Source organism: Balaenoptera acutorostrata, chromosome 21, assembly GCF_949987535.1.
Source record: "Balaenoptera acutorostrata chromosome 21, mBalAcu1.1, whole genome shotgun sequence".
Lineage (NCBI taxonomy): Eukaryota > Metazoa > Chordata > Mammalia > Artiodactyla > Balaenopteridae > Balaenoptera > Balaenoptera acutorostrata.
The window spans coordinates 7,522,945-7,544,227 of NC_080084.1; the positions used below are offsets into that span (position 1 = coordinate 7,522,945).

At 46.8% G+C, this 21,283-nt stretch overlaps 1 protein-coding gene across 15 annotated transcripts in view; it reads left to right on the forward strand.

Annotated features, from left to right (window-relative positions):
- Window positions 1-21,283, forward strand: part of TACC1 (transforming acidic coiled-coil containing protein 1) — a 114,006-nt gene that overhangs the window by 43,730 nt on the left and 48,993 nt on the right. For 7 of the 15 annotated variants that reach the window (XM_057537416.1, XM_057537417.1, XM_057537421.1 and 4 more), the window contains exons 1-2: window positions 11,249-11,409; window positions 12,382-12,497. The exons of 2 other annotated variants lie outside the window; for them this stretch is intronic. In XM_057537416.1, the coding sequence (XP_057393399.1) occupies window positions 11,249-11,409; window positions 12,382-12,497 (277 nt within the window). Of the gene's footprint in view, window positions 1-11,248; window positions 11,410-12,381; window positions 12,498-21,283 lie in introns of those variants that run through there. 6 more of the 15 variants (XM_057537426.1, XM_057537420.1, XM_057537423.1 and 3 more) reach the window with 2 other exon arrangements.

Sequence of the window (21,283 nt, forward strand, 5' to 3'; positions counted from 1 at the left end):
TAAGACATTAGACAAAGTCAACCGTCATCCCAAGCTATTTTTCTTGCTGACATATTTCATAACAGAGATAACATGAACTTCTTTGACCAATAAACCCAAGTAGGATAAAGTTGTATGTCGGCATTATTCTAATGCTGATAATTCTAAAGACATACCTATTTTAATTAATCCAAAAAACTTAAACTACCTTTTATTTACCAAAGATTATCTCAGATCACGTGAACTTGAAAAACATTTGGGTTAGCTTCTATTATATTTCTGAGAGTTTTAAGAATCCTTTATACATACAAGTGCTTAATTCTCTTCAAGCCAGTTAAATAGGGCTCTTTTACAAATTAATTTAGTAATACCATCTGAAGGTGGAAAATACCATGTATCTACAACACATGTACATAGACATACATACACATACAGACAGATGCAAACAGAGACCTTATAGCTTCTGTTTAAAAATTTAGCCGTGAATCAGGTAGTTATAAAAGAGATTGGATCCAACTTACATTTCTAGCAGATGGAATAATCTAAGGTTGCCTGCTCAGATGGCTAAAGCTTTTTATTAATATTTGTGGAGAAGACATTTAGGATTTTTCAGTTGCCTAAGTTTCAAAATAACCTTTTGTTTTCCTTCTGATAAGAAGTACCTCCCTGAAGTTGGTATTTTAAAGAGATGACCTAAGTAAGAGTTCTGGAGCCAAATTTCTGATTTTGCAAAGATATGTGAGATAAAGACAGTTGCTTTTAATTCCTCAAGGAATTGGGCTGCAACTTAAATGACATCATAGGCTGGTCCACCCATATATCCTTTTACAAGGGCTTTAGAAGGTTTTTCTTTCCCTCTGGGTACATAGTTTTATTTTAGCTTAGGGAAGAAGGCCTAAAAAAATTTGTATCAGGCTCTGCAGTTTGGCCAGTTTCTGACCACAGAGCTACTTTGTAGTTGTCAGCCGGGACAAACAGTAAATATTTCTGGCAGTATTGAACAACCACTTGGACTCAAGAGGCATCTCCAAAGAGGGTACTGAAACCGAGCAGGACCCTGTGAGGCTCTTGGGCAAGGAAGCCTTTCTGTGTCCCCCGTTTCTTATTTGTAGGGAATAGACTCCAGCCCCCATAACCTTCCCTGAGTTCCAAAGGGCAGGTTCGAACAGTTCTTAATCAGGGAAGGGAGGGGATGCAGAGACAAGGGAGGAGACCACCTCAGGCCAGACTGAAGGAGTGCAGGCCCTGCACACACCCTGATCGTTATCAGCAACCCTGCCCTTGAAACATTGCCATAAAACTCCTCACCAGATCGTCTTGGGTTGGGACACACAGTTTTTGAGGCATGAGCCCACTGTGTCTCCCTTTGCCTGGCAAAGCAGTAAAGCTATTCTTTTCTACTTCACCCAAAACTTTGTCTCCAAGATTCAGTTGAGCACCAGTGCACAGAGGCCGAGTTTTCGGCATCAGTACAAAAGATATTTTATTTTCCTCTCTCTACCGCATACTAGAGACAGATCTGGAAGAGCTGTCTCTGATAAGAATTCTCACCCTTAGGTGGTTTCTGCCAGTTTCTCCTGGATCCCATCTATAAGTTCCATGTGGAGTTTACATAGAGAGTGTAGCACCGGTATCTACCAGAATTTGGCCAGGTTTCTCATTCATTTTAATTTTAGTTTTCCTTGGCTGTTTAAGTGGTTTACCAGAAAATTCTTCAGAGACTCATCAACTCTGGGAAGGGCCCATAAGAGGGTCCTCCTTTGAGAGTAGTAGATATGGGGGGTGTCTGCACGGCCACTAAATTGGTGGACTTTTGTTTATGGTGTTGTGGCCTCTTCAGAATGGAAAGACTTTCAGACAGAGGATTACTAGAAAAAAGTGAGTGCTGCAAGGAGAATAGAGGGGAGCAGTAGGAGTTATGTTGGTCTCACACTTTTGTTTCAGGTACATCTTGTGTTTAGCTTTGCATTATCTGTTTTGCAAAGAATCTTTCCATGGAGCTATTTTGGAATTTTGAAGCCTTTCGGAGGCTTCTGGAAGCTAATTAAAATAGGTATCCCATTCTGTTTTTGACTTGGGAGCCTTTGCTTTTAAGTGCACTTCTTAAATGATCTTATCTACTTGGAACTTTTGTCACAGTGGTCATTGTAATTCTAGGTTGTCTTTAGTAAGATTTTGCCATTTTTGTAGATGTTTATAGCTTGCAAAGCCATAGTTCTTAGACATAAAATAAGCAGCTGTGCTGAAAGGTAGCATGCTTGACACTTTGGAGCTTAAAGATCCCATTCCTTTTTTTGTTTGTTTCTTCCTTCTGCTAAGCCTTTGGGCCTCTTGGAGCCAAACTAATAACTAAAAGGGATGTGCTGCTGGCTTGGGGATTGTGCAGTGTTTTACAGTGTACCTCATTGCTTGGAAACTTTCTTGAGGTTGGTAGGTGACCTAGTGTCAATCTAACCTGTCCTGTGACCACCTTATCCTAACACAGAGTCTTTGTGTTAGGTGGCGGGTGCCCTAATGGCCTTTAAGTGTTTGATGCATGCCCACCAATTTTTGCAGCTTTTTTGGCTTCTGAGATTCCCACTAGCCGTAGCCTTTATATACACAAAATGAGACAAATGTGCACCTTAACAAACCAGCAGTAACTAAGAGATGTTACTGTGGACTGGCCACACCACCAGCAATTCCCAACCCGGAACTGAGGACTGGGGAGGGCACTGAACCACAAGTGAGGACGGCGGACTGGAAGGGGTTTCCAGAAAGGGGAATTGCAGACTGGAACGCCAACGAGGTTGGGAGCTCAATGCAAAGAGAGCCGAGCTCAGAACTGAGAAGCATTTACACGCAGCCTTTGGAAATGGTGGGAAAGGCCGGGAACTCAAAGGGCTCTCCAGGCAGCAAGGCCTGTGTTTCTCTTTGTCCCCGAAGCTGTCCGAAGTTCACTTTGGATCCCGTCACTGACACCAAATCTGTTAAAAACCAAAATTCAGCTGAGTGCATTGAAAGGTCAAATTGGCTTCTTTCAATGATGCATGAACTGGGCAGCAGCCCATGGAGCCGATAGGAGGGAGCTCCCCAGAGCTGCACAAAGTAAAAGGCGTTTATGGACAGAAGGGGCAGGAAAGGGGAGCTAGCAAAGAGCGGATTGTTTCAGGCAAGGTCACCTCCCTTTGGGAGGCAGCAGGGGGCTATGAGGTGTTTACCTCCCCAGGGCTGCCCAGGGAATTCCAGACTGTCTGGTTAAGATCACATTCCTGGAAGGGACTGACTCTGCAGTCAGGTTAGGTATTAAGTCTCGGTTTGGTGCCGTGGGCTTAGCACAGGTGACTCCGTTTGGGGCTTATTGTCTCTTTTTTTAACAGGAAGTACACCAAAAAGAGACAGCATCCCCAAAAGAAAGATGTTACAATTATTCTTTTGCATCCCCCTCATGAAGAGCACCTTTTATATCCTGGCCCAATTTTGTATGTCTTTGAGGAGACTCCTGTGTATCAGTAGGGATCCCTGGGAAAATCTCCCTTTTTATGGCATCTTGGCTGCTTGTACAAGGGTGTCACACTTTGGTCACCAGTCACTTACATTAGACCCACGGGCTGCCCACTGGGTCCTCCTCTCCTTTCCAGCTGTGGCGTGTCAGCCAAGCTCACTGCTTCTTGTATTAATCTCTGGCAGGTCTGGATTCTCTGAGTATGGGCCTCTTGGGTTAAAACTTCCTTGTAAGTGATGGGGGAAGAGAATCTTCTATTGGTACCTCTTTCAGATTCGAAAATTCATCTTTAATCAGCCTAAAGCATTGTTCCCGGAGTGGAGCTTGACTGTATCTGGGGAAGAGGAGGGGGAGAGATGGGTGCAAACACACAGGGATAATTTCTCATGTAATTTCAAGGAAGTCATGATTTTCTGAAGTCCTTCCTTACTAAGCCCAGATCAAGAGCCCCCGCTCTAGAGGTTGAAAACGTAGCCAACTTGTCCTACTTTTTTTTTTGAGCCGTAATAATACCTTCCTCATGAGACTGTGGGGCAAGGGGGCGGGGACTAAGATGAGATAATTCTTGCAAAGCGCTCATAATGGTGTCGACACATAGTAAGCAGTTATAACTGCTCACATCTCTGTTGGGTTTGGATGATCTTACTGGTTTCCATGAGTTCCTTAGGTAATAACAGTGTGAGCTTTGGGTTGCCACTATTTTCCTCAGCCTGTCTGTTTGCCTTTTAATTTGAAGGCAAACATTCAGGAGCTTTCCTCTTCTTAATGGAGCCAAATCTGCGATCTTTATTTTGTGTGTGATTTCGTTAATTACTCCAAAGTTTGGACAGTCATCCTTCTGACAGAGCTTTGACAGATTCTGTTGCTTCTAGATTGTTTTCTCCCCATGGTTTGATTTAGCCATCTAATCCATCTGGAATTTATGTTGGTATATGCTCTGAGGTAAGTGTTGAATTTGAGCTTTTTCCCATTGCCGACCAATTATTCTTCAACCATTTATTAAGTAATCTTCCCTTCCCCACTGTATTGTAACCTCTTCTCTATCATATAACAACTTCCTATATCTTACAGGGTTTTTTTCTGGGCTTTCTGTTCTGTTTCACAGAACAAGGATATGCCTGTTTTTGCATAAATGTGTCTTAAGATCTTGCATAACTAATCCCCTTCTTGACATTTTTTAAAAGAATCTAAAGTATGCTTACCAGTTTATTTTTCCAGATAAATTTTTGAAAACTATTGCGAAATCCTCAGAAAAATCCCCTAAGAATTTTGCTGGAAATCGCATTACACCTATAAATTAATTGAGTAGGACTGCCGTCTCTACAATATTTAATTTTACCAACTTGGAACGTTGTTATGTCTTCCCATCCAGCTAGTCATTTAGCTTATATTTATCAGCAGTGTGTTAATATTTGGCACTTTTACAAATGTTAACACCCACAAAAAGGACAGGTTTCCCCTCTCCCTGCTTTGTACTATAACAGAGATGTAAAAGAACATATTTTCCTTGAATTTTCACACACATGTAGTTTCAGAACCAAATTATGGCAGTTAAACTTTTAGCATAAAAAGATAAAAGCTGGAAGTAACAGTAGGCTGCATATCATGTCATGAAATTTGCTTCTTAGTTTCTGATCTTTTTCTTTTAGAAACACAAGAAGATTTTTGGTCACAAACACACGAGGTCCTGTGATGAAATTGCCCCCACGTGCCCAGAGTGAAGATTTCAGTGGAGTGGGTTTCCCAGTTACTTTGGAAACCCTCTTGTGGTTTTTACTCTTTCTTCTGAGAGGATACCTCTCTCCACATCCTCCTACCAGCGACTCTCTGCTGCCCTTTCCAAGTGCCTTCCCAATCTGTACCTTCTAACTGCTTGGTGACAATGTTTTGTAAATGAAAATGGGGACAAGTCTTTATGAGGACACTGGGTAGAATATTTGATATCAGGATGCTCTCAGAAAATCTGGGCCATCTGATCAGTGTTCTTCTCGTCTAGCAGATGGGGAGGTTTATTGGGGGAGTTTTATTTTATTTTGGACTGGCACCGGTCCATGGCCCAGGGGTTGGGGACCCCTGACCTAAGTGGAATGACATAACTTTCTGGAGAAGTCAAACTTTGTTTTTGTGATACAGAACAAAATAGATGAGAGGGAGGATCTGACGAGAGTTGTTCACCAGAGCAAAATCTGGAGCAGGTCTCCTAGGTGGGGAGCTTGGCCAAGTCTTTAATGGATGCAATCTGAATCCCTTTTAATCTTCTTGGAGCTCTGAAAGAGTTTTAGCTATGGACATAAATCCAGCTTTTCTGTTTTAAAAAAATGAGAAAGGAGGTTCTCTTTAGGATGTAATTTTCAGTGTAAACGCATACTACAAATTCCCTGATTTGGGCGTGTTTGGGTGGTGGAGGGAAGATTGTGATTCTCTAGGTGATGATAGCCTCCAGGTTAAGGATAACATCGCATCTTGCAAGGTTAAGACTGTAACCTGAACTTATTTGAATACCTCAGATGCCGTTGTTGGCAGTGGCAACTCTTCACTGGTGGTGTGAGGTATTCCTAGTTGTGACTTTGCAGCCCGTGCCAGGTAAGCAGGAAGCCAGGACTGCAGCAGCTGCAAGAAATTGAGAGGGCTGTCCAGCTGATGGAACCAGAAGCTACCGAGTGGCTCCAAGGGCTTTCTGCTTTCTTCCGGTTTGACACAAAGCAAAGGAAGGGTACTGAAAGGTAGGAGACTAAGGTTCCAGATTCAGTTCTGTGGTGCAATTTCAGGCAGGTGGCTGCCCTTTCTGCTTCAGTTACCTCATCAGCAAATTGAGAATGAGAAAACCTGCCGCACTACCGGAGAATGATTGTAGAGATCAGATGAAACTTTATTGTATAAGATACTCTTATCATTGCATCTTAGAGACCTTCATCACTTAAATATTCGAGTAGAAAAAGGTTAAGGGTTGAGGGTGTTTAGCTCAGTGATCGGGCTGATGGCGTGAGCACACGCCCAGAGTGCCCCACCGTGTCTTGGAAGCTCAGTCCGTCAACAGGGCGGCTCTCAAAAAGCAGGGTGGGGAGGGGACATGGTCTGTCGAGGTTCCGCTGAGGCACCTAAACCTAGTTGCCACTGGCCGTTTCAAGTCGGAATGGGACCAAGCTTTTTCTCAGCCCTTCCAGAGCTGCCCTGCCACTTTGGTGACATCATCAATCTGGCATTTCATGTTAATTGAATTAGGTGTATCTCTTGCTCACCAAATTCGTCAGTTGTTAGGAAATACAGATAAGTTGATGGGTCTGCCTGCCTGACCTTTCTGTTTTCTCAGCGGTGACTTTATCTCTGTGATTCCCTAGTGCCACCCTGGCCCCGCCCTCATCCTCTCCGGAACATCGTACACACGGGCGGTCAGAAATTCACCGACTGTCTCATTTCACTGGCTGTCAGAAATGGTTTTCTTCCCAGTAGCAGTTTTCTCTTCCTTCTGTTGTAAATTGTGCTTGGATTGCTCACAGCTCCAATTCTTCTTCTTTATTATTTATTTAAATTAAAAAAAAATTTTTTTGGCCGCACTGCGCGGCTTGTGGGATTTTAGTTCCCCGACCAGGGATTGAGTGAAAGATAAGGATGCTAATTCCAGTTCTGCCTCTTTACCCTCTGGAGGAGAAGCCGTCTGCCTTCTTCAGGCGGCTTGGGGCAGGGAAAACAGCAGTTTCAGGCGTCTCCCAGTCTTCACTCCTTCCATCCCAGCCCGCAGGTTGTTTCCAGAATGATCTTTCTAAATGGAAGTGTTTTTTACTGGCTCCAAAGCGTGATGACTCCCCTCGGCCCATCCAGGCTCCGTGGGCCACGCAGGCGCACACATGGCTTGTATTTGTCCTGCACCGCGATGGCCTCCACAAGGTTTAACACAATTGAAATTAGTAAGAACACGAACGCTTAGGGACTTCCCTGGCGGTCCAGTGGTTAGGACTCCACGCTTCCACTGCAGGGGACACGGGTTCGATTCCGGGTCGGGGAACTAAGATTCCGCATGCCACACAGCCAAACAAACAAACAAACATGAAAGCTTGGAAGACGTCTTATAAAAGCCAGGATTTGGGTTTCTCTTGGGAGATTGTTAGATGGGCACCAGGAACTGGGTCGGGCCGCCCCTTAGCCTCCTCAGGCTTCTCCAGCTGCCACCCAGGCCTCGTCGCTCCCTCACACTATCTAGGTAGGGACTTGTGTTTGCTCCCCCTACTGCAAGGTCCAGCTCAGTCTGAGTTAAGATCTACTCCGTAACAGTAAAGGGATCCTTCCCGGTCAGGCCCCACCCTGCCTCTGCCCTCCCCTCCTGCCACATTCCCCCAGACGTTCTCAAAGTAGCTGCACCACTAAATGGATAGTTGTTTGCCTGTGTGAATTTGCTTACTCATATATTTTATCTTATTTTATTTTATTTTACTTTTTACCAGAGAGACCCATTTCACCGACCCCTCTGGAGCCTCCATTAGCGGCAAGGTGTGTGCCTGGCCTGGCCACCAGTGTGGAGTGTTTCAGGGAGTTTCATTTTAGATTTTCATGGTGTATTGATCCAAAGCGTCTGTGAAGGGCAAGGAACAGAGGAAGGAAGAGAATGGATGGGCCCTTCCTGTGCTTAGGGTCATTTGCAAAACAAAGACATTCCATTTGCAGACATTCTGCTCCTTGAAGCTAAGGGCTTAGCAGCAAAATGATGGTTTTCCTTGGTTGTCAAACATTGCCCAGTCTTTACCAGAGTTACAGGAAAATTGACATATCAGCCTCATTATTTGTTCTAGACAATAAAAATAATTCAGGCTATAGAGTAATTACTTACTTTATTGCTGTTCACGTTAAGTCCAGGAGTTTGCAGAGATTTTCAGAAATCTGGGCGTTTACCTCTCTAATTTCAAGAAATTGCTCTATAGTCTGGGCTTTGTCTTGCTGGGGCCATCACTCATCTGGTTTCTGTGCTATGCTGGTTCGAAATCTTGATTTCCCCCAGAAGAGTCAGGCTTTAGGAATTTATGTCACCCTAGCCAAACTTAGAAGGTCTGATGTAAACTGGAATATTCCTTTTCTGCACATTTACAGAACACCCTACTGAGTGTGTGTGGCCCTGTCCTGATTTCTGGGGAAACAAAAATAAATCGTAAATATGACGTGGTCCTTGCCGTTTAAAAGCTTATGGTCCAGAAGTGGGAGAGACATGTAAACAAATATGTTATATGTAGTGCGCTAAGTGTAGGGTGACCTTATGTCCTGGGACGTCCTGGTTTATGCCTATTGTCCTGGTGTAGCTATTAATGGTACTCTCTTTCAAAACTACCTAAGGGCCACAGTCAAAGTCTCTCTGAATGTTCGGGGTATAGAGATGGTAGAAAGCAGGGAGAAATCAGTCTGTTTTCCCAGGGTAGACACCTGCGCTGGGTGAGGAAGGATGTTTGGGCAGTCAAGGCCTGGGGGCTTGACATGGGGGTGGAGGCCAGGGCGGGGGGAAGAGGGTGCAAAACTCTGCAGGCAAAAGGGAGATTGTTCCTGATGCAGCAGTTAGTTGGCTCAAGCTAGTCATTGTTTCCCAAATTTATCCTGTGGAAGAAATTCCCCAGGACACTTGGTCAAAATACAGATTTCCAGAATCTGCTGGTAATTTGGATTTGGACTTTTAAAGAGGGGCCCCGGATGATTCTTGGACATATTAAAGGTTCAGAACCAATTCTGTAGAGATTATGGCTACGACTACAAAGGGTCGGAGGAGAGGGGAGCAGGGACAGCAAGACTAGAGCACAAGTCACAGATCAGCCAGGCAAGGGTGACCCCAGCCGAGACGACCCTCAGAGGCAGAACCAATTGGACACATTTACAGTAGATCTATGAAAACTAGGGAGTGTGGGAATTATGTCAGTCACAGTGGGGATGCAGAGGAGGGAAAAGATTCGAGAACTGCTCAGGAGGAAGAATGAACAGGACCTACTGTATGCCAGCTACAGATTTACATGGGCAACAAAACACGTGTCAGATCCAGGAACCTGGGGGGACCTTAAAATCTGAAGGTTTGTGTGGTGAGCCATAAACCGAAAAATATGACCAGTTAGATAGTATTGTGGCATATTTCATGCAGACCTGAAAAAAAAAAAAAAACGACTCCTGCTTATTTCTCGTCTTCGTAGTCTCCAGTATGGTCAAGACAGTTGTATTTACCTCTGGGAAGGAGCTGGATGAATTCTAAAGCATCCAGACACCCCAGCCCTCTAGTCTAGACTTCAGGCGAACCCCCATCCGTCTGTTATGGTGAGACTACCTGCCACGCCTGATCTTGCGTTATTTTTGCTTTTGTTTTTGTTATCAAATGTGTAAGACAGTCACGATTCATCAGCAGTTTGCTGTGCCAACCCCTTTCAGTGGCGACGTCCGTGTGGCAGTTTCAGCCTGACTTTGTTCTAAATTCTGGAGCTGCTGTCTCTGGGGGAACCTGCAACTCTGGAAATTAACAATAGTACAAGAAACGCCTTATCCAGGCAAGGAGATCATGAAGCCCGGTTGTTCGAGGCAGATTCGCTTGGTGCCTTGGTGATTCTGAGAGGCGCAATCCCTAAGTAGAATCCCTTGATGGAAAAATGAAGAAAATCAGAGGAGAGCTCTGCTACTTCCCTGCCTCTTCCTTCAAACATAGAGGGTTTTTATTTTGAATGTTGAAATCATTAGGCCTGTTGGCAGACTTCGGAAGCAGCAAACGGAGTCAGAGACCAAACACTTAGAAGTTATGAAAAGAAAGCCTCAAAAAGGAGAATGGGAAACGGATCAAGCTATAATTTCACAGGGTAATTTAGCACCCTTTACCCCAGACCTGGCCACGGCGCTTCCACCAGTGAGGACTGAGGAGACACAAAGCATCCAAAATCCCAGCCCTTGGCTACTCTTGCAGCGTTGCTGAGGGATCTGAAGGTTGAAGGCGAACAGGCTGAAATCTTCCACGCCGTCCTATTAGGGAAGGGAAAACACAGTCAACAGCGGCCTCAGAGTTTTTTATAATAAGGGGCTGAACTTCTCTGCGATCCAGTATCGCCAACGCCATTAAGTCGCAGTAGCAAGATGAGAAAATAAAAATAAAAAGGGAGGAGGCACAGTCCAGCGTGCACGTACACGGAAAACGGATCTTCCCGGCTCCCGACGCCGGTGGAGCTGTTGGGAGCGCCCAGGTCCTCGGCCAGCGGCCAGGGTCAGAGCCGAGAAGCCCCTTCCCGCAGGGAAGGCGCGACCACTGTGCGCGAAGGCGGGGGGATCCGGCGGGCGCGCGCGCTTCAAAGTGCCGCCGCCGCGGGCGCCCCCGCCCGCGTGCGCGAGTAGTACGGTCCGAGGGGGCGGCTCCTGGGGCGCGGCTCCGCCGCAGCTGATGCGCGCCCAGCCGGTCGGGAGGCGGGAGCCAGGAGCCAGGAGGCTGGAGCCGGGCCGCAGGGACCAGGAGCAGCTGAGCCGCCGTGCAGCCAAGGCCGAGCCGCCGGGCGTCGCGGACCCGGACCCCGAGGAGGCCCCAGGAGAGGCATCTCCCCCGCGGGAGTCGCCGGGCGCGGGGACGCCGTGGCCGCACGTTCAGGAAGGAGGACGCGGAGGAAGCGGCGCTGCCAGCCGGAGGAGAGGAAGCGCTCCACCCGGGCCCCCGACGGCGCTCGTTTAACCACATCCGCGCCTCCGCTGGAAACGCGTCCGGGCGCCTGTCACCGGTTCCCTCCATTTTGAAAGGGAAAAAGGGCTCTCCCCTTTCCCATCCTCCTAGGAGCCGGAGCCGGAGGAGCCGCGCTCATGGCGTTCAGCCCTTGGCAGATCCTGTCCCCCGTGCAGTGGGCGAAATGGACGTGGTCCGCGGTGCGCGGCGGGGTCGCCGGAGAGGACGAGGCCGGAGGGCCCGAGGGCGACCCCGAGGAGGAGGACTCGCAAGCCGAGACCAAATCCTTGAGTTTCAGGCAAGTACACGCGTTCCTGCCAAAATGCAAACGCGCTGCTATCCATCCATCCATCTGCGGCTCATTCTGTGTGCGTGTGTGTGGTCGCCACCCGCGTAACCGTGTTCATGGCGATGCTGCGTCCCTGCCTGTAACCAGGGCCCCGCTCTGCCTTCGAAGGTTCAGGATGTTCTGTCCTCCCGGGTATTTTCTTACCCCCGTTTCAGTATGAGCTTTCTGAACCTAACCCAGAATCTGCAGTCTCTCTGCATCCCCGTCTGCCTCGGTCACTTTCTCTAAGCTTCGAGCCCCCAGCCCCCGCCCACCCCCACACACATACACACACACACACACACACACAGTCGTGGATCACACCCCTTGGAACTTGGGGCCTTCCCTGTGGGGAAGAAGTCGCTCCCAGGCCCTCTGGGGGTCCCCCTGTGTCCCGAAAATGCAGCCTTAGTAAAGAAGGTCGCGTAATGACAGGCCCCTGGCAGCTGGTGAGAAATGGTGGTGTCTGCTGAGCTGTCACCCGTGTGATTGCGGAAGGCAGGTGACAGCATCCTCGGCCTCTGGCCGGGTGAGTTCCAGACAGGTAGAGGCCGCCTGCCAAAGAAAAAGGCATCATGGCGAATATTGGCTTAATTTTTTTTAGAATGAGAGGGCAATTTAATTTTTAAACTTCCAGGAAAGGGCTCTTGTGAGAAAAGGAGTCTGTTGAAAGGGCTTTTTTGGGATATCAGAGGGAAGGATGACCTCAAAAATAAATGGTGCTGGAAGAAGGCTCCTGAGGATGGAGGAGATTTCAGGGAGACAGGAGGCCAGACAGAAGCCCGAGGAGGGCGCGGCAGCAGCTCCCACAGGCCAGTCCATGCTGACGACCCGCAGGTTGTAAAATTAGGCAAAAATACTGGACTTTGCGGATATGTAGACTATAAAGGGTGTCGGAAATACCGTTGAAAGTGGTAATTCCTCATTTTTCCCCCTTGGCAGCTCGGATTCTGAAGGTAATTTTGAGACCCCTGAAGCCGAAACGCCCATCAGATCACCTTGCAAGGAATCCTGTGATTCACACCTAGAACTGGCAGGCCCTGGGGCCAAAACCCAAGGTAAAGAAAGACTTTCCTTTTTTGCCTTTTTTTTTGTTTAAAGTTTTGAAAATGTAAATGAGGGAAGGAAAAGTGTTAATTTAGGGCCATTTGAAAAGGTTGGGATTGTCTCCTTACTGAGCAGGGGCTGTTTGAAAGCTCCTGGCTCATTTGCAACGGTTTTCTTGTTTATTTATTTGTTTATTTTTTTTACGAATGTGGTGGTCAGAGGCTTTCTTCCCTAAGTAGGCTGTACATTTGCAGTAGGAGAGGATCATTATCAGAACATTCCCGCTGGGCCCTTCCCCTCGGCCCCTAAGAAACAAAACTGTGTGTGTTGATGCCGTGATGGAGGTATGTTTAGATTTGGCTTCACACATTTCTCAGGCCAACTCACTTTCTACAGGGTGTGGCTGGAGACAAGAATTATAGGTAAGAGTTGACTTTTTTAGATAAGGAGGACTCTTAAGAGACTGTTTCAAAGTTGTTTACTGCTCCCTCTTCCACCAGGGATGGTGGTGAGCCCCTGAGTCCCCCCGAGATTGGAGGTTCTCTCCCGGCCCCTCAGAGCCCAGCCTTGAGCCTGCCCTTCATCTGCAGAAGCTGCTGCTGTTCCGCTTCATTAGTAGAAACCTTTTTTGTCACACAGCCAGTTTTGAGTAAAATTTCACCTGCCCTGATCGAATGCATTTAGCTATTCAGTAAACAGTGTGGGCTGGGGTTCAGCAGTGAAACAGTCCCGATCTCTGCAAGCCAGCGATACGGAGGGAGACGGGCCTCTCAGAGGTTAAGCAAAATGTATATGTCAGCTTGTCCTGAGGATTATGGAGAAAAATAAAGCAGGGGAAGGGGGAACAGAGCGGGGGCGGGTAGGAGGCACTGAAGGCCGATGGGGGGCGGGGGAGCCCGACTGAACAGGGGGCTTGAGCAGAGCCCTGAAAGAGGATTGAGGGGAACAGCTGTGCAGGTTCCCGAGAAGCCTTCCAGCACAGAGGAAGGCACCTGCGAAGGTCTGAGACAGCAGCAGCCTGCGCGTGGGCCGGCGCGTGGTGGCAGGGTGGCAGCATGTTCGAGGACCAGGGAAGAGGCCAGGTGGCCACAGCCACCTGGTGGGCAGGGAGCTCTGGGAGCCACAGTCAGCCAGGTCGGGGGAGGCCTGGGTCACGTCGTAACGAGGCACTGATTTTCCTCCTGAGTGAGACAGGAAGGGGCTGCCTTTTCAAAGTGCCACAAACAAACGGGGCGGCTAGAAGCAACAGAAATTGATTCTCTCACAGCTCTGGAGGCCAGAAGTCCGAAATCAAGGTGTTGGCAGGGCCACGCTCCCTCCAAAGGCTCTAGGCAAGGAGTCTTCCTTGTTCTAGCTTCTGGTGGTTGCCAGCAGTTCTCGGTGTTCCTTGGCCTGTGGCAGCAAAACTCCCCTCTCTGCCTCCTTCACTCCACGGCCAGCTCCTCCCTGTGTGTCTCTGTGTCTTCCACGTGGCTTTCTTATAAGGACACCAGTCATTGGGTGTAGGGGCCACCCTAATCCAGGTTGACCTCATCTTAACTGGATTACTGCAAAGATACTGCAGTGGAGCCTTGAGCCACATGGGTTTGAACTGTGCGGGTTCACTCACACAGATTTTTTTCAGTAGGTATGTTCTAGAGTACTACACGGTCCACGGTTGGTTGAATCTGAGGGTGTAGCACCAATGATGTGGAGGGTTTTCAACGGTGCTGGGTGGTCGGGGGTCGGAACCCCTAACCGCCACGTTGTTCAAAGCTCAGCTGTACTTCCAGATGAGGCCACATTCCAAGGTGTGGGGAGTTAGGACTTGAGCTTATCTTTTGGAGGAATACAGTCCAACCCACAGCAGAGGGCTTTGAGCAGAGAGATGATGCCTTGACTTCTTTTTCAGAGGCTGGCGGGCTGCTGCCTGGAGAAGGGCGTTTAGGAGGCATGTCCTTTTCACATGCTTTTTCTGTTCCAGTCTCTGTCACCTGCAGTGACCAAGGAGAGCCAGCTTTCAGTTATCCAGTTACCTAGTTTTTGATCTGATCATGAATTTATTCTCCCAACAGTGATTCTATTTTCTTGCTTAGCAACTTCCTCATGGGTCGCCACGGGAGGTCAGGTTCTCTGTGCTGGACTTCGTGACGGAGCTGGAATTACTGGGGAAGTGATACCAGCTTTTTGTGATGTGGTTTTGCTTTAAATGGTGAGCTCCATACCGTGCTGCCCTGCTGAGAACTCCCTCCGCTGTCCCCGGGCTACTTTTTTTTTTTTTAATAAGCTATTTTAAATTATTTATTTATTTATTTATTTATTTATTTATTTATGGCTGTGTTGGGTCTTCGTTTCTGTGCGAGGGCTTTCTCTAGTTGCGGCGGGCGGGGGCCACTCTTCATCACGGTGCGCGGGTCTCTCACCATCGCGGCCTCTCTCGTTGCGGAGCACAGGCTCCAGACGCGCAGGCTCAGTAGTTGTGGCTCACGGGCCCAGCTGCTCCGCGGCATGTGGCATCTTCCCAGACCAGGGCTCGAACCCGTGTCCCCTGCATTAGCAGGCAGAGTCTCAACCACTGCGCCACCAGGGAAGCCCCCCGGGCTACTTTTTACCATGGGTTCAGGCAGAGACCGTGTGGGAGGACTTGCCTGTGGCACTTTGCTGTGTAGCAATCTCAGTGACAGAGATGCCGCCTCATAGCTTCCCTTTTCTTCTCTCAGGATTGGCAGATCAGAAGGGAGATTTGAAAGCTTGAGAGACCTATTTTGTGGCCTTCCCCTCAAATTCATATAAAGATCACAAGACATGTTAAGTAGCCGTTTGAAAGCCTCTTTGAATTGCTCAGCCTGGGCCGCCCCCTTCCTCGCCATCCTGTCAGCTGGTAGTCTGATTCATCCTGACAGATTCTTTGCTAATTGAATGGAGGCCAGTACGGCCCAGGCCCCCAGAACCACACAGACCCAATTGTTTGGTCCTTCCTGTGCCACTGACTCATTTTTACAAGTTTTGGTAGCTTGTAGCTCATACTCTCTTTTTCACTCTTTCTAGAAGTTTTCTTTTTGTGTTTTTTTGTTTGTTTGTTTGTTTGTTTCTGGCCACACGGTGTGGCTTGCAGGATCTTAGTTCCCCGACCAGGGATTGAACCCGTGACCCCTGCAGTGGAAGCGTGGAGTCCTAACCGCTGGACCCCCAGGGAATTCCCAAAGTTTTCCTTTTAGAGAGTTATGAACTAAGAAAGCTCAGTGGAGTAGGTCATGATTGCGGACCATGAATATGGCAGGGGTACAGACTAGGAAACAAGCCACTACATACTGTGACATCTTTCAATTTAGGGTCTTTAAATAACAAGATGATTCCTCATCAGCCTGGCAGTATCCTGCCTTCTAGGGTTTCTTCTCCCCAACACCCCGTCCTTGTCCAGAGCCCTGTTGATGGCCTTGTCATGCATACACAGTAAGTGTAAAAATACAGCCAAAGCACAAGTCTGACCAGGAAAGAAATCAGTGGACAAAAATTCCTGGAGTCTAATGTTTAAGTCTAATTTCTGGGCTTGGATGGTTCTCTTTCTCCAAGAATTGTTGATTATTTGGCTCCTGATAAGGTTAGTCTTTCATGTTTCTGTGGTTCAGGACATGGGCAACAGCAGGTGTAGATCATGTAAGGCTCTGTCTTCTCAGGGGATGATCTATGAGTTGTTAGCCGGTCAGGGTTGGAATTAACATATGTGAAAGATCCTGGCTTCCTGGTGTAGAAGGGCCCTCAAATGTGTGGCTTCATCCCATGTACTGTACCCATGGCCTCCATCCCAACCTCCATCTAATTCTTTGAACTTGGGGAAACATCTACATCTATTTTGAACTAATTTTCTTTTTATTGGAAGCTTTTTAGGGGCCTAAAGTGTCTGAAGTCTATACAGACATATCTCATTGTATTGCACTTCCCAGATACAACATTTTTTACAGATCGAAGGTTTGTGGCAACCCCTGCATTGTCAGATGATGGTTAGCATTTTTCAGTAATAAAGTGCTTTTTACTTAAGGTATATATATTGTCTTTTCAGACATAATGCTATTGCATACTTAATTACAGGATAGTGTAAACATAACTTTTTTTATGCACTGGGAAAACAACAACAGAATGCATGTGACTCACTTTATATGCAATACTTGCTTTATTTCAGTGGTCTGGAACCAAACCTGCAATATCTCTGAGATAGGCCTGTAATAACTCTTCTTAAGGCAGGATTGTATGCCATCCTAGGAATTAGACAGTGGATGAGGTTGTGCGGTTTTTTTAAGCCACAGATAGAAGCCGGTTTCAGACTAACTGGTAAAATAAAACTGTAGGCCAAGAGGTTTCTTGAATGTACCAGAATGGTGGCTATAGTGCTTGGGCTGGTAGCTCTGTGTTTGCTACCTGTCTGCCTTCCTCCGCAAAGGGTGTTTAAGTTGCTGGTGTTAACTGTTCTTTCTCTTTGCTGGGAGATGTATCAGTAAGGAGACATCACCTAGGAAAGGACTTCTGAAAGGCACAATCTCAAGTTCATCTGTTTTTTGTTGTTTGGGTTTTTTTGGTGCGAACGGACTGTGGTTTTGTCCAGTGTTTCAGGTCATAAAAGCGAAAGCTGCAGTGGTTGTCCTCTGTTAATTGACACCTCCCCTCAACACACACACACACACACACACCCCTTTATTTACAGATTGTTACCTTTCTTTGAGAGAGGGAATTTTAATTCACGCTGAAGCTCTCTATGCCCTTGGAACAAAACTACCCTGTTTGATGTGTTGATTAGATGGCTAGGTATTCCAGACACACACTGTAGTCCTCCAGAACAGAAGGAGAGAGAGAAACAGGGTCAGTCCATAGGTATTTACTGCTGGAGGCCTGTGGGGACTGCAGACTTGTTTTGTCGACGCAGTTTGGGTTAGTCTAAATCAGGCATCAGCCAGTGATGGCTCATAGGCCAAACCTGGCCTGCTGTTGCCTTTTATTGTTCTGCCCGAGAGCTGAGAATGGTTTCTGCATTTTTAAACGGTGGAAGAACATATTTTGTTTGAAAAGTATATGGAAGTTCAGATTTCAGGGCCCATAAATAAGGTTTCGTTGGCATGCAGCCACGCTTGCGCATTTCGCCGTTGTCTGGCTGCTTTTGCACTAAGATAGCAGGTTGAGTACTCGGAATAGAGACTGAAAGAAAGACGGGCAAAAGCCTAAAATATTTAGTTCAGCTCTTCACAGAAGAGTTTGCCGACTGAGATCCACACTTACGACAATTCTGGTAAAATTATAAAGTTTAAGTAATCAAACTTCAATTTAAAAAAAGGCTACAAGGCTTCAGCTGATTAAGAAATGAACTGTGGGCCCTGGGTACCATTCCGGTAGGCCTGAACGGTCAGGTAAGGTCAGGTAAGGTCAGGTAAGGCATCACGGAGAGACTGGTTTGGGCCGGCTGTTTGCCTCCCTTGCAAAACAATGCTTTGGTCTGTCAATATACCTAATTTTCAATTGACTAAAAGATCTGAGAAAAAAAAGAAATTAGGGAAGAATGGGGAGAATTTTGGAATCATTTAGTACAAGTACAATCATAGAGGCTTTTCACTTTTGCCCATTAAGTGTATTTAATGTAACTTTGGGTGTTTGAGAGTTTGTAATTTGACTGTTGCTGAGTTGTATTGTTGGTATAGGTTGTGTGGCTGATATGGTGTATTTATTGGATTGTTTTAGACTGTATCTATATAAGACCTAGAAGGGAGATCTTATTAAAATCGGAGCCTTAGATTTTTGACTCTAAGGCTTTGGGCTCCATGTATAAGCAAATATTATGCAAAGATTTTTCATGAGGTACTTCTTGAAATGTTCTAGTCGAAACTATGAGTGTGGTTCTCCTAGAGATTTAGTTTGACATCCTTTCCCTGCTCCTACCGCAGGGATTGCTTTATTAGAATGTCCTAGAAGTAATGGGACTAATAAGGACCCTTACTGTTACCTAGTCCAACAGTTCAACCCATGTGGCTCCTTTGACAGCATTCCAGGTTAATGCTCTTATTTTATTTTTATTTTCAATTTTTTTATGTGATAGGCTTTTTCACAATTTAAATTTTTATATTGCACTGTTTTAGATTATTGTAAGAGAAAACATCTCAACGAGAGGCTTGAAAACCTCAGCTACATGATACAATTCCTTTTTTTGTTTTTTTCCCCCCCTGTTTAATGTTTGTAGCTATCAGCTTGGAGATTCTCACTAGTTAGTAAATGGGATCAGGCCATGTTCCTCTGTTGCTTTATTTATAACAATGTAAAGGAGCCTTGTAGGGAGCGTCTCTACCTCTATACAGTGCTCCACCCAAGGACACTGTACTCTTGGGGGAAAAGTATCATTTTTCCAGCAGAGACTCAGAGAGTGTTGAATAAAAAACTTGGGGGCAGGGGCAAAGTCTGCCTGCCGGAAGTGAAGATTTTAGTTACCTGTCAAAGCAGTATTATTCTTTTAAGGTGAATAGCAAATTCAAGACCTTCGTAAATATTGTAATGATTTAACTCACCTCAGACTTGCATTTCCCGATTTGGGGCTTACCTGAGCATCAAATAAAGCAGTATAGCTTTCTTTGATAGCTTCTGGCGGTGGAGGCATCTTCTCTGGTATATGGGCGTGGGGTGTGAGCAGCCCTGCTAAAATTACGTTGCTACCACTTAATGTTCCACATAAAAAATGGATGAGGTCTAAAGCCATTTATACATTTAAAGAGCAGTCATAGTACCTTTTCCAAGTGATCGATAATACTGTTCATAGGAAGCCCTAGCAGTATATGCCATTTTGTCACAGTCTTCTAAACTCAGATTAGTGATGGGAAGATCATGGTTGATCCACCCAAAACAGCTGTCTCTGTGGGGGTTTGATAACTGTTAACCTTGGGCCTAGGAGGGGATTGCCGTTTCTGAGTTCAAGGTCTCACCCTCACCTTTGGGTGGACATGAATCTAATTTTATGGGCTCTCACAAACATGATTAGATCCCCAGGGCCTAGATTGATGATGGCCAAACTCACAAGAGGATAGTAGCCAAATGGAGTATTTCATTAATTCACAAATGGAAAAATGTAATCTGGCAGTTCTGTTTGGCAGATACAGACATTGTCCTAGCCAGTCCCTCTGCCCTATGTCATTGCTGGAAATACGACAACAAATTCTTGATCTCCAGCTTTCCCACTGCAAGATTCTGACCTAACAGACCACCAACCTTCTGTTTCAGCTGTATGTATCGTACGTATTGAAAGCAATTTTTTTCCAGCATCTTATTTGATTTTATAACAGTGATGCTATAAGATAGGACACATGTGATTTCCAGTCTAAAAACTGGGAAATCGAGGCCACAGCTTTTACAGCAGTGGGGTCGTAAGTTCAGCTTTGAAGATCACACATCCAGATCACAGGGAATGTATGAATCTCCCTCTCTTCGCTGACTTAAGAGAAGACCTGTCAGAGGAAATAAAAGTTATTAAAGTGTTGCCAGGACAGAGTGTGTGATGGGGGAAAGCATCTTCTTTAGTATCTTATTAAATGATAGTAATTTTTAAAAAAATCATCAGGGGATTACATCTTTCACATGTGTTAACTTAGCATATATAACATATGAAGTATAAAATGTATTTTAAGAGTTTTGGACGTCAGAAGTTTACACACAAGTTAGACATCGAGTCAGAAGGGAAAAAAGAAAAAGCATCACAGGGTAAGCAGTGCCGTTGGACTGAAAACATTTTGCTTCCCAAATGCTAAGCTTCTGCTCATCCATGAGAAATAAACAGGGAATGGACACCCTCGTCATAGCTCTTGCTTCCCTCTCCACCTGTGAGTCATGTGTGGGTGAGGAAAGGCAGGTGCGTGGAGACGTGTGTGGTCTCCTGGGACTCTGCCCCTATTTTGGTGTAGAAAGAAGAGTTTCCAAGAGGCTGGTATTGGTTATGTATTGCTGTCTAACAGACAACTCCAAAGCTGATTAGCAGCTTAAACCACTGGACATTTATCACCTCACGTCGTTTTCATAGGTCTGGAACTTGGGAGCAGCCTGGCGGGGTGGTCTGGCTTGGGGTTACTTGTGAGAATGCAGTCCCGGCGTTGGCTGGGACTGTAGTCTTCTGGAGGCTTGACTGGGGCTGGAGCCCCTCCTCGGGCAGCTCGCTCACGGCTGGCACCTCGGCCTGGCTGTTGGTGGGAGGCCTCAAGTTCTTTACCCCTCGGGTGGACCTCTCTCCATGAGGTTGCTTTGGTGTTCTTGCAGCACGGCAGCTGCAGCGTCTCTTATGACAGCCTCAGAAGTCACACTCTGTTATTTCCACAGTATCCTTTTGGTTACACGGGTCCAAGGGCGTGAACACCAGGAGGTGGGGCTCACTGGGGGCTGCCTTGGAGGCTGCCTGCCACGAAGCCCATTTCGCCTTCCTTTGGGGCCTCTTCCCTGCATCCCCACCCCTCCTTCTGCCCCTCTCCTTAGGGTGCAGGAGCAGAGGAGGCGGGAGCAATGACGTGGGCTTCGGCCGGGGTCCCCGTCCTGCCGCGGAGGCATCTGCTTGCTCTGTCTGGAGGCTCCCCTCCTGCCGAACATTCTCCCTCTTTTTCTTTATCCTGCGTCTGCTTCCCAGCTCTGTGGGTGGTTGCTACTCTGTGAGAGAGGCAGTTGGTGTTTTGAATGCTCTAGTAATGATGTCTAAAGAGATGCGCATTATGGTTGTTTGGCAGCAGTGGAGTGAAGTTCGGGTCTCTGCGAGGAGCCCGTCTGTCAGCACGCGCCCTTTCTCCTCCTGCTGCCTGCTGGGCGTGGAGCG